This window comes from Moschus berezovskii, chromosome 18 (assembly GCF_049115385.1).
Source record: "Moschus berezovskii isolate FMDL1 chromosome 18, NW_MosBer_1.0, whole genome shotgun sequence".
NCBI classification, from domain to species: domain Eukaryota; kingdom Metazoa; phylum Chordata; class Mammalia; order Artiodactyla; family Moschidae; genus Moschus; species Moschus berezovskii.
This window is the reverse complement of record NC_142477.1, coordinates 60,707,744-60,721,517: the sequence shown is the minus strand read 5'-3', so window position 1 is coordinate 60,721,517 and position 13,774 is coordinate 60,707,744. Positions and strand designations below refer to the sequence as shown.

At 39.1% G+C, this 13,774-nt stretch overlaps 1 protein-coding gene across 4 annotated transcripts in view; it reads right to left on the bottom strand.

The window, feature by feature from the left end:
* IPO11 (importin 11) overlaps positions 1-13,774 on the bottom strand; it is a 203,585-nt gene that overhangs the window by 114,525 nt on the left and 75,286 nt on the right. For all 4 annotated transcript variants that reach the window (XR_016035238.1, XM_088827722.1, XM_055422006.2 and 1 more), the window contains exons 17-18: positions 1,154-1,187; positions 911-951 (exon numbers count right to left, since the gene is read on the bottom strand). Coding sequence is in view for 3 of the 4 variants with exons in the window: in XM_088827722.1 (XP_088683848.1) it covers positions 911-951; positions 1,154-1,187 (75 nt within the window). In the remaining variant the exon portion in view is untranslated. The remainder of the gene's footprint in view (positions 1-910; positions 952-1,153; positions 1,188-13,774) is intronic.

Genomic DNA, 13,774 nt, shown 5'->3' with positions numbered 1-13,774 from the left:
AGTATTTTGTCACTTCTTTTCCAGATATGCCTGTTCTTTTGCAAAGTCTACTCATTACAGCAAGAGGAACGCCATAACTGCACTCACATACCAGCTTTCTGATATAAATTTTTGTAGACAAATACATGCAATTATAAGTACAACAGAATGTTTCTGATTAGGAAACAGAAAACAAAAAACCTATGTCTGGCTTTTAACTTCTACATCATGAAAATTATAGTAGAAACTAACAAATCACAGGATGTCAGAGACAGAAACATTTGCTCTTTCAGATATTTGATTTACTTTTAAACAGATTGGTAAAACATCTTTCTTTCATCCAAAAGCATTTAGTGATTCTTCTATTAAAGAAAAATTTATGCTCTACAAGTTTACCCATTTATGACCCCATAAGAAATATCGGCAGATATTTTACCATAAAGTTTTCTTGCCTAACCCTCTCAAGAAAACCAAACACTAAGGCCCCAATCATACTGACATATTTAACAAGTGTTTACTGAGTGACAATTATGTGGAAACAAAATAGGTGCTGAGGGTTGAGTGAAGAAAAAAAAAGAGAGTATGACTAGGTATTGTGCTTTTCAGGTAATTTGTACTCTCGTGTAGGACAGACAACAGAGGGGGATAACCTAAGGACAAGACATAACAGACGGATATGAGTAGCTGTCTTATACCAGTGAAAACAGAAAGTGCAGCAGTCAACTCTAAAATGGATAACAAGAAAATGAAACAAAACAAACAGAATTATCGAAATTAAAGTTACCAATAAAAGCAATCACTTCCAAAATAATCTTACTTCTGAAAGCAGCTTTACTAAATAATAGATACATACAATTTCAGCTATAAAATAACATAATATTCAAAAGACATAAGCAGAAATTGTTATAAAACCTGAAATAAATATTCTTACCGGCAGAAACTGATCTGTTCTAAACTCAAAATCATCAACAGGTGAAGAGCAGTTAAGGAATACTGAGAATACACAAAATTGAGAATATATGAAATTTATCAGGATAAAATATATGTAAAAATCAAATATAACAAACCAATCAAAAATTACATTTTAAACTATCTCATAAATTACATTTTAAAATAATTAAAGTGTTGTTAAAATCCCTTGCAGTAAAGTATTCTTAAAATATTTAAAGGATATTTAACTTCAGAGTTGTAGCTGTTTCAATACGGACCTAAAAACAAAGTATATTGTGAAATTTGAATCATTCTGGAATTAGTAAACATCGTTAATAAGAATGAGAAAAAAATGTATCACATATCACTTTCTCTATTCTTTTTGTTAATATTAAAGTTACATGGTACGTTAACATCTAGAAATAAAAAGACATTCTCCTTCGCAAGCAAGGGCTAAAAAGAAAAATTGTATCATTTCCCACCCTTCTCAGGTAACCACGATTTGATTAATCCAGTCGGTACTCCAGGAAGAAAAATAATTTGCCATAAATCTGTAGAGACTGTGAGACTGAGAGAAAAGATTGTGAAGATAGATGATGCCAGAGGGAAAGGGCAAGTTGAGAAGCAGAGAAGAGAAGCAGGAAAACAGGGCAGGCCTAGGGAAGCTGGAGGATGTTAAGCGAAGATGGAGCAGGGAGAAGACAAAGAAGAAGGGGGAGGAGGAAAAAGAACACAAACTGTCACTTATCACCTCAATTACAGGAAGCTCTTGAAACAACCAAAAGACAAAGTCTGCGATTTTCTAAACATCAAAGTTCACAAGAGCTTCGAACAAGCTCTCGACCTTGCCAAATCACATTTTTGTGCATATGTATCAGCATGTTACCTGGGAAAATCATATCATGACAGCATATTCTACATTTCCTTTCAGGTTTTACCTGTGACTTGGCCAGCTAAATGCACAGGCTACCGCACTCCATTTCCACACCAAGTAACACTCAGTTCAGTTCAGTTCAGTCGCTCAGTCGTGTCCAACTCTCCGCAACCCCATGAACCACAGCACGCCAGGCCTCCCTGTCCATCACCAACTCCCGGAGCTCACTCAAACTCATGTCCACAGAGTCGGTGATGCCATCCAGCCATCTCATTCTCCGTCGTCCCCTTCTCCTCCCGCCCCAACCAATCCCAGTATCAGAGTCTTTTCCAGTGAGTCAACTCGTCGCGTGAGGTGGCCAAAGTATTGGAGTTTCAGCTTTAGCATCAGTCCTTCCAATGAACACCCAGGATCGATCTCCCTCAGAATGAACTGGTTGGATCTCCTTGCAGTCCAAGGGACTCTCAAGAGTCTTCTCCAACACCACAGTTCAAAAGCATCAATTCTTCAGCGATCACCTTTCTTCACAGTCCAACTCTCACATCCATACATGACCATGGGAAAAACCATAGCCTTGACTAGACAGACCTTGGTTGGCAAAGTAACGTCTCCACTTTTTAATATATTATCAAGGTTGGTCATAACTTTCCTACCAAAGAGTAAGCGTCTTTTAATTTCATGGCTGCAATCAGCATCTGCAGTGATTTTGGAGCCCCCAAAAATAAAGTCTGACACTGTTTCCACTGTTTTTCCATCTATTTCCCATGAAGTGATGGGACCAGATGCCATGATCCTCGTTTTCTGAATGTTGAGCTTCAAGCCAACCTTTTCACTCTCCTCTTTCACTTTCATCAAGAGGCTTTTGAGTTCCTCTTCACTTTCTGCCATAAGGAGTGTCATCAGCATATCTGAGATTATTGATATTTCTCCCGGCAATCTTGATTCCAGCTTGTGCTTCTTCCAGCCCAGCGTTCCTCATGATGTACTCTGCATATAAGTTAAATAAGCAAGGTGACAATATATAGCCTTGACGCACTCCTTTTCCTATTTGGAACCAGTCTGTTGTTCCATGTACAGTTCTGACTGTTGCTTCCTGACCTGCATACAGGTTTCTCAAGAGGCAGGTCAGGTGGTCTGGTATTCCCATCTCTTTCTGTGATTAAATTCTATATGTTACTCTGCAAAATAATGTATCTAAAACTTTAATCTCCTGACCAAGAGCCTTTACTTTTTTAGATGCTGTTACACTTTCCACACCTGTAACAGCAATTGGTTTTTCCTTTGCAGTCACCTTCTACAAAGAAACAGTTATGATCATTTTACAGGAACTTCTGAGGACTTGAGGTGCTTACTAGTCATATTCATCAAATTAGTTAAGTACTCTAGATTCTAAGAACCTAGTGTGCAGGTGCTTTCTCATCTGCTTTTTCCTTTTTTTTTTTTTTCATTGTTTCTAAAGGTAACATGAACATTTCTAGATTTTTAAATGATTTAACAAATGTGCTGATTATCCAATATACATAAAGCACTATGCCAAGTGTTCTGCTCTGAAATGACCTAATGAAAAGATGACATACTCATGCAATTAAAAATATTCAACAAGGAACTATTTCTCCCAGGCACTGTACTGGGTGTTGTAGAAAAAGAGTTGAGGAAGACACACTTCCTCTTCCTGGATCACAACCCTGTCCTGACGAAGGGGCTTGCCTAAATCAATGCAGCTGTGAGCCATGCCGTGCAGGGTCACCCAAGACAGACAAGTCATAGTGAAGAGTTCTGACAAACCATGGTTTGCTGGAGAAAGGAATGGCAAACCACTCCAGTATTCTTACCACAAGAACCCCATGAACAGTATGAAAAGCAAAAAGATATGACACCAGAAAATGAGTCCCCAAGGTCAGAAGGTGTCCAATATGCTACTGGGGAAAAGGGGAGGGCAATTACGAATAGTTCCAGAAAAAATGAAGCGGCAGGGCCAAAGCAGAAACAATGCTCAGTTGTGGATGTATCTGATGATGCTGTAAAAAACAATACTGCAAAGGAATCTGAAATGTCAGGTCCATGAGTCAAGGTAAATTCGGATATAAGCAGGAGATGGCAAGAGTGAACACTGACATCTTAGTCTATCAATCAGTGAAATAAATTAGTGAACTAAAATGGACGGGAATGGATGAACCTAATTCAGATGACTATTATATCTATTACTGTGGGCAAGAATCCCTTAGAAGAAATGGAGCAGAACTCACAGTGAACAGAAGAGTCTGAAATGAAGTACTTGGGCGCAGTCTCAAAATGGACAGAATGATCTCAGTTCATCTCCAAGGCAAGCCATCACAGTAATCCAAGCCTATGCCCCTACCACTGATGCTGAAGAAGCTGAAGTTAACCAGTTCTACAAAAACCTATGAGACCTTCTAGAACTAAAACCAAAAAAAAAGATGTCCTTTTCATCATAGGAGTTTGAAATGCAAAAGCAGAAGTCAAGAGATACCTGGAATACCACGCAAGTCTGGCCATGGAGTACAAAATGAAGCAGGGCAAAGGCTAACAGAATTTACCAATAGAATGCACTGGTCATAGCAAACACCTTTTTCCAAAAAAACAAGAGACAACTCTACACATGGACATCACCAAATGGCCAACACTGAACTCAGATTGATTTATATTCTTTGCATCCAAAGATGGAGAAGCTCTACACAGTCATCAAAAACAATACAGGGAGCTGATTGTGGCTCAAATCATGAGCTCCTTATTGAAAATTCAGGCTTAAACTGAAGAAAGTAGGAAAAACCACTAGGCCATTCAGGTATGACCTGTATCAAATTCCTTAAGATTATACAGTGGAAGTTACAAACAGATTCAAGGGATTAGATCTGGTAGACAGAGTACCTGAAGAACTATAGAAGGAGGTTCATAACAATGTACAGGAGGTGGTGACCAAAACCATCCCCAAGAAAAAGAAATGCAAGAAGGCAAAATAGTTGTTTGAGGAGCCAAGGAAAAAAGATAAGTGAAAAGCAAGAGAGAAAGGGAAAGATACACCCAACTGAATGCAGAGTTCCAAAGAACAGCAAGGAGAGACAAGAAGGCCTTCTTAAATGAAGAACGCAAAGCAGAAGAAAACAAGAGATTGGGGAAGACTAGAGATCTCTTCAAAAAAAACTGGAGACATCAAGGGAACATTTTATGCAAGGGTGGGCATGATAAAGGACAGAAATGGTAAACACCTAACAGAAACAGAAGAGATTAAGGTAGCAAGAATACACAGAAGAACTGTACAAAAAAGGTCTTAGAGACCCAGATAACTACGATGGTGTGGTCACTCACCTAGAGCCAGGCATTCTGGAGGGTGAAGTCAAATAAGCCTTAGGAAGTATTACTACAAACAAAGCTAGTAGAGATGGTGGAATTCCAGCTGAGCTATTTCAAATGCTAAAAGATGTTGCTGTTAAGTACTGCATTCAATATGTCTGCAAATTTGTAAAACTCAGCAGGGGCCACAGGCCTGGAAACAGGCATTCCAATCCCAAAGAAGGGCAATGCCAAAGAATGTTCAAACTACCATAAAATTGTGCTCTTTTCACATGCTAATAAGGTTAAGCTCAAAATCCTTCAAACTAGGCTTCAGCAGTATGTGAACCAAGAACTTCCAGATGTACAAGCTGGGTTTAGAAAAGCCATAGGAACCAGAGATCAAGCTGCCAACATTCACTGGATTATAGGGGATGCAAGGGAATTCCAGAAAAACATCTACTCCTGCTTCACTGACTATCCTAAGGCTTTTGATTGTGCAGATCACAACAAACTGTGGAACTTTCTTAAAGAGATGGGAGTACCAGACCACCTTACCTGTCTCCTGAGAAACCTGTATGCAGGTCAAGAAGCAACAGTTAGAACCAAATGAAGAACAACAGACTGGTTCAAAATTGGGAAAGGAATATTAAGAAGCAGAGATATCACTCTGCTGACCAAAACACATATAGTCAAAGCTGCGGTTTTTCAGTAGTTAAGTATGGATGTGAGAGTTGGACTATAAAGAAGGCTGAGTGCCAAAGAATTGATGCCTCTGAATTGTGGTGCTGAAGAAGACTTGAGAGTCCCTTGGACTGCAAGGTTGTATATCACTCTGTTTACTTAACTTATATGCAAAGTACATCATGAGAAATGCTGGGCTAGATGAATCACAGGCTGGAATTAAGAATGCCAGGAAAAATAATAATAAATTCAGATATGCAGATGATACCATTCTAATGGCAGAAAGCGATGAGGAACTAAAGAGCCTCGCTTGATGGGAGTGAAAGGGGGAGGGGGAATGAAAAAGCTGGCTTAAAACTCAACATTCAAAAAACAATGTTCATGGCCTCTGGTCCCATCACTTCATGGAAAATAGAAGGGGTAAAAGTGGAAGCACTGACAGATTTTATTTTCTTGGGCTCCAAAATTACTGCTGATGGTGACTGCAGCCATGAAATTAAAAGATGTTTGCTCCTTGGAAGGAAAGCTATGACAGGCCTAGATAACACACTAGGAAGCAAAGACCACTCTGCCGACAAAAGCCCATATAGTCAAAGCTATAGTTTTTCAGTAGTCGCATACAGATGTGAGAGTTGGACCATAAAGAAGGCTGAGCGCCGAAGAATTGATGCTTCTGAATTGTGATGCTGCAGAGGATTTGAGAGTCCCCTGGACTGCAAGGAAATCAATCCAGTCAATCCGAAAGGAAATCAACCCTAAATATTCATTGGAAGGACTGATGCTAAAGCTCCAACATTTTGGCCACCTAATGTGAAAGGCCAACTCACTGGAAAAGAACATGACGCTAGGAAAGACTGAAGGCAAAAGGAAAACAGCGGCAGAGGATGACATGGTTGGCATCACTGACTCAATGGACAAGAGTCTGAGCAAACTCTGGGAGACAGTGGAAGACAGGGAAGCCTGCTGTGCTGCAGAACATGGGGTTGCACAGAGTCGGACACAACTAAGCGACTGAAGAACAAGATACACCTGGTCCTTGCTATCAAAAAAGCTTACAATCCAGCAGGGGGAAAAAACACCCAGATATTAAATAATTGTTCATAAAAATGGCTAATCTGAAGAGCTTAAGAAAAGGATAATTCCCTTGAGAACATGAACTATTTCTAGGATCTTCAAATTGTCCGTATTTAGTACATTGTGAGGCATACAGCTGGCACTGTGGTAGTCATTTCATTCACAACAACAGGACATGAAACACGCCCCCACCCAAAGGAACTCAAACTGCCAGCAGCAACTTTTCCTTAACTCTTCATTCATCGTCCTCCACAAAAGGACCAGAGATGCACGTTGTGGGTACACAACAATGACATTTACACAAACAAATATCAGAAAGAGACACCTGAATGAAAACTACATGTGTTTTCCCTCCTAACAAAGGGAAGTCAGTGCAGTATTCCACACAGACAAAAAGATAAAATGAGTCATGATGACTTGCCTGCACTTTAACTACAAGAATAGGAAGTCAGATCATAAAGGGGAAAAGAACACACAGCTTTAAAAAAAAAAAAAGAGGAGCATTTAAAATGACAAACACAAAAACAAAATTAGCTCTTCCTGAACTACAGAAGAAATAGGAAGCATTTACTGCATAGGGACAATGAATTTTGCATCAATTCACAAGTTATGGGAGGAGAAAGTCAGAACCTGAATTTCTAGATTGAAGAGTAGGGGAATCGGATAGAAGACGGGCAGAAGAGAGGCTAAGACAATTTTTAACACACAACTCAATAAATAATAAATAAATACAAGAAAATGAAACAAAACAAACAAAATTTTCCCTTAACCAGACTCTAAACGTGACTTTTCACACATAGACCTCTGAAGGAGAGAACCAGATCCAGACTCTGAACTCAGCCTGAGTCTACCCTACACCTTCATCTGAGACATCACAGGATTTCTAAAAAGATAACAAACTAATTCCGTATGGGGGCAAACAAGAGCCACCAAGCCACCAGAACCATTGGAAGGATTCCTGAGAAGCATGACAGCAAGAACAAGAAGGAACCGCAATTTAACACTACTGCCAAAGACGACTGGTTGCCACACAAAGGCAAGGGTAACTTGACACTGCCATGACCAGCATGAGAATGAGCCTTCACTCTGTCACGGTGGTCGAGCTGAGGTCCAGGCTTGGAGGAACCTAGTGCTTGACCCCTACCACAGCCTGCCCACAGCAAGGGAGGGAATTTCACACAGTAAAGCAGTGAGCATGGTGCTGGGACTGAAAGAAATGGCAGTGTCTCAGGGACTTAAACCATCAGGAAAATGTAAGACGGACATGACAGGATAATTTTGAAATAGATTCTATTTCTCTGCGGAAGAGAAACAGAGTAATAACTATATAATCTTTTATCCTTATCTCAGCTGTTTCATTACACATTTTCTATTTTTCTGACTCGATGCTAGGCATAAGAGATACATTAATATGAATAATATTATCCTACTCACTGGCTCTTTTACTACTTGGTACTACTATGGTACTCTTTTTATTCTATTCTGCAATAAAGTCAAGATCACTGAGTTACATATTTTAATGTATTTATTCTGAAACATGCATGTAAGTAAGTTTCCTAAAAGGATTAAAAAATAAAACAACCTTCCATTTACTCATTTCCTTTTAAGAAAAAAATTCTAAGGCTCATTTTCATGCAATATGGATACCAGACATATCAATACAAAGCCAAAACAGACTACAAGAAACTTACTAGATTAAGGCTGATTTTCCTCCTGGTTTTAGCGTGTCCTAGGAATTACAGCTCAAACACAGATTTTTTTCTTTTTATGTTTTCTTTGGAAATTATATTTGCTGAATATAAGTGAATTCAGAATTCATTCTGTGAAAACACAGACTAACACAAAGTTTACAATAGTGCTTTGAGACACAAAGGAGGAACAAGTGGGAAAAACTCTGTAATAGTGTTTTTGAGACATGAAGGATGGACAAGTGGGAAAACAAAATCAAAACTGTAAGACAGAATGTCTGATAGAATTGGGAGACCCATAAAAGACACAAAAGTGAAAAGACAGGAGAATTTTAATGCACCTTGTTAAAAACTGCTGCTGCTGCTGCTGCTAAGTCACGTCAGTCGTGTCCGACTCTGTGTGACCCCATAGACGGAAGCCCACCAGGCTCCCCCGTCCCTGGGATTCTCCAGGCAAGAACACTGGAGTGGGTTGCCAACCTCTGCCCAAATCCCAGCTGCAACTCCCACTGTTTTTAGGATCTGCTGTAGTCATGCACATGCCAAAGCGCCTTCTTAAATTCCATCTAGAAAATTAACTATTTCTATGCTGGTAGTCAATCTGCCCATGTGGATGGCCTTTTCTTTGCTTGACAGACAATAACCCCAAAACATCATCCGCAAACTATAAATCTTCTGATTGTACCACAATATACAGTATATACTGCCTCTTATAAGAGTGGAAAGTGAAAAGTGAAAGTGAAGTTGCAGAGTTGAGTCGGACTCTTTGTGACCCCATGGATTGTACCTTCCAGACTCCTCAGTCCATGGGATTTTCCAAGCAAGAATACTGGAGTGGGTTGCCATTTCCTTCTCCAGGAGATCTTCCTGATTCAGGGATTGAACTCAGGTCTCCTACATTGTAGGCAGACGCTTTACCATCTGAGCCACCAGGGAAGTCCTTGTAAGACTACACTGACGCTAATTTTCAAGCAACTACTGCTTGTTTTATTGAACACTGCATAAATAACCTAAGTAAAAATGAGTTTTTTAATTACTTATAATTTCCAAAATTAAAAGATATTAATGGGTCAGAAACCTTACAACTAAAGCAGCCCTGTACGTAAATCAAATATTCTGATTAGAGAATCATCTAGAGTCCTAGGAAACAAAACTTCCTCTCATCAAAAATTTAGCCATTCTATTTATACTGTGGTAATAACATTCTAAAATCTGAAACTTGCCATAAGCATTGCATCTACTAAGTAACTAAGAGGAATGGAAGAAAACATGCAGAAGATACTTTTTAAATGGATTTTTCAATAAAACATTGGAGCACTGTTACCCTTATTAATAAAGTTATAAAAATGGAACCTTACTTGATATCATGTTGATAAATAAATCCCAGATGGAATAAAGAAGTATGAAGAAAACCAATTTTTTAAACAAGAAACTAAAACAATAAAACAGAAAAAAGAAATCAATAAATCTGATTACACTAAAAATAAAAAACTCTGCTCAACAAAGAAAACAGAATGAGCACAGAAAGATACACGTGGGAGAAAAGAAAGATACAGAGATTTCACTGCATTTGTAATGTTTTATTTCTTACACATTTGAAATATTACAATGGAAATATGGAAAACCAGGTAGCTCTAATCTTAGTCACTGAATTTTTCTCTTGATATAATTCTTAACTTTTAAAAAGTAAAAAATTAAAAGATTCTGCTTTTTAAAAATGAGTCAGGAATAAGCTCAGAAGTACAAATTTTCAAAGTAACATTAGCATTATCCTAAATCTAATCAAAATTCCCCACATTACAAAAAAATTCTCAAAATATTGCAGTATCATCAATGATCACCGATTATCCCTAGACCAACTGATGAAAAGTTGTAACACTATTTCAAATAAACCAAAAAATTTTCACTCAACTTGCATTATAATCTCCTGGATCAAACAACATTATCGTTCAACTGTATGGATGTGAGAGTTGGACTGTGAAGAAAGTTGATCGCCGAAGAATTGATGTTTTTGAACTGTGGTGCTGGAGAAGACTCTTGAGAGTCGCTTGGACTGCAAGGAGATCCAACCAGTCCATCCTAAAGGAGATCAGTCCTGGGTGTTCACTGGAAGGACTGATGCTAAGGCTGAAACTCCAAGACTTTGGCCACCTCATGCCAAGAGTTGACTCACTGGAAAAGATCCTGATGCTGGGAGGGATTGGGGGCAGGAAGAGAAGGGAGTGACAGAGGAGGAGATGGCTGGATGGCATCACCGACTCAATGCACATGAGTTTGAGTGAACTCCGGAGTTGGTGATGGACAGGGAGGCCTGGCGTGCTGTGATTCATGGGGTCACAAAGAGTCGGACCCGATTGAGTGACTGAACTGAACAGGATTAGAGATTTACTCTACACAGTAGTTTCCCATATTATAAAATTTTAAAGAATCCCGAGTTTGAGATTTTTCAGCATAAGCTCCCTGTGCTCCTTGCTTGCAAGGCCCTCCAATAAACCTTCCTTGCTCATAAAAAAAAAAAAATTTTTTAATAGTTCTATTTCCCCTTCTATTTGTCATGAAGTGATAGGACCAGATGCCATGATCTTAGTTTTCTGAATGTTGAGCTTTAAGCCATCTTCTTCACTCTCCTCTTTCACTTTCATCAAGAGGTTCTTGGGTTCTTTTTCACTTTCTGCCATAAGGGTGGTGTCACCTGCATATCTGAGATTATTGATATTTCTCCTGGCAATCTTGATTCCAGTTTGTGCTTTATCCAGCCTGGCATTTTGCATGATGTACTCTGCATGTAAGTTAGATAAGCAGGGTAATATATATAGCCTTGACGTACTCCTTTCCCAAAGTTGAACCAGTCTGTTGTTCCATGTCTGCTTCTAACTGTTGCTTCTTGACCTGCATACAGATTTCTCAGGAGGCAGGTCAGGTGGTCTGGTATCCCATCTCTTTAAGAACTTTCCACAGTTTGTTGTGATCCACACAGTCAAAGGTTTTGGCATAGTCAATAAAGCAGAAGTAGATGCTTTTCTGGAACTCTTTTGCTTTCTCAATGATCCAACAAATGTTGGCAATTTAATCTCTGGTTCCTCTGCCTTTTTTAAATCCAGCTTGAATATCTGGAAGTTCGGGGTTCAAGTACTGTGAAGCCTGGTTTGGAGAATTTTGAGCATTACTTTACTAGTATGTGAGATGAGTGCAATTGTGCAGTAGTTTGAACATTCTTTGGCATTGCCTTTCTTTGGGATTAGAATGAAAACTGACCTTTTCCAGTCCTGTGGCACTGCTGAGTTTTCCAAGTTTGCTGGCATATTGAGCGCAGCGCTTTCACAGCATCATCTTTTAGGATTTGAAATAGCTCAACTGGAATTCTGAACTTGCTTTGTTCATAGTGATGCTTCCTAAGGTCCACTTGACTTCCCATTCCAGGATGTCTGGCTTGCTCCTTGGAAGAAAAGCTATGACCAACCTAGATAGCATATTAAAAAGCAGAGACATTACTTTGCCAACAAAAGTCCGTCTAGTCAAAGTTATGGTTTTTCCAGTAGTTATGTATGGATGTGAGAGTTGGACTATAAAGAAAGTTGAACGCAAAAGAATTGATGCTTTTGAACTGTGGTGTTGGAGAAGACTCTTGAGAGTCCCCTGGACTGCAAAGAGATCCAACCAGTCAATCCTAAAGGAGATCAGATTCATTGGAAGGAATGATGCTGAAGCTGAACATTTCAGCCACCTGACGCAAAGAACTGACTCACTGGAAAAGATCCTGATGCTGGGAAAGATTGAAGGCAGGAGGAGAAGGAGACGACAGAGGATGAGATGGTTGGATGGCATCACCAACTCAATGGACATGAGTTTGAGTAAGCTGCGGGAGTTAGTGATGGACACAGATGCCTGGCCTGCTGCAGTCCATGGGGTCGCAAAGAGTCGGACACGACTGAGCAACTGAACTGACTGACTACAATGATACCAACTGGAGAAGCTGGTTTTCCCAGCTGCTGTACTATTTCCATTCTGCCACAGTCAGCCTTGCAATAACATGTCTATAAGACTAGGAAGCCAACAGACAACCACAATTATATGTATCCCATCTACATAACAGCAGCAGTCAAGCAAGAGAACATGGACTCTGAAAGCCAAAGAAGATTTAGATTCATGAGAATCTATGTGCTTTGTGTGTGTGTATATGTGCAAATGTGTACATACACCCACAAAGTATATGGGTTTCCCTGGTGGCTCAGATGGTAAAAAATCCACCTGCAATGCAGGAGACCTGGGTTCAATCCCTCAGTATGAAAGATGCCCTGGAGAAGGGAATGGCTACCCTATGCAGTATTCTTGCCTGCAGCATTCCATGGACAGAGGAGCCTGGCGGGACACAGCCCATGGGGTTGCAAAGCAACTGAGCAACTAGCACTTTCACTTTTTTCATATGTGTATATACACACAAATGCAGTTGTATGTATGTCTGTACATATATGTCTGAACATTTGTACATTGTTGCATATGTATATGGTATCTTGCTACATTTCATTAGCCAGCATTTCTCACAAGTTGAAATAAGAACAGTATATCTTACATACTATTGATCTAAAAAGTACTTAAAAGAAAAAGGAGTGGGGTAAACCATGCAATGTTAACTTAGTGCCTTACAAAACACTGTTTTCTTAAGAAGTTTTAACAAACAAATGAGACATAGCCACCAAAAGACGTACAGCAAAGGGGCAAAAGTTGTATCTACAACAGCATTTCCTCAAAGTGCAGTCCTTGGATATTAATGTATTTGTCATCTTGGAGAGTCACAACACCATCAACGTACATTCTTAGTGTTCTGATTGATGCTATAGGAAAGAGGATTATTTGAATATGTAGCTCAGTGTTTTCCGAACTTAACTGGTCATGAAACCCTTTTGCCCAAAAATGTTTGTTAATGTGATAGAATTAATGTTCTGCTTTTAAAGTGCTGACCAAAATGACTCATTTTTCTCTTCATTTCTTTCCCAAAGACTCATTAAAGAAAGAAAAAAAAAATCCAAGAAATTTCACTTTTCCAAAGAAAATTTACCTGAAATTTATATCTTTTGTAACACTTTCACATAAAGCATTTAATGTCTTCTCTCTGACACCACTGACAGAATAGCAAATAATATTTCCAAGAAGGAAAACAAAACTTAAATCTTATAAATGCTTTATTCTAAATAAACAGAATTTATTCTATTTACAAAAGTAAATTAATTCTAGCAAACAGTATTCGTAGAAAGAG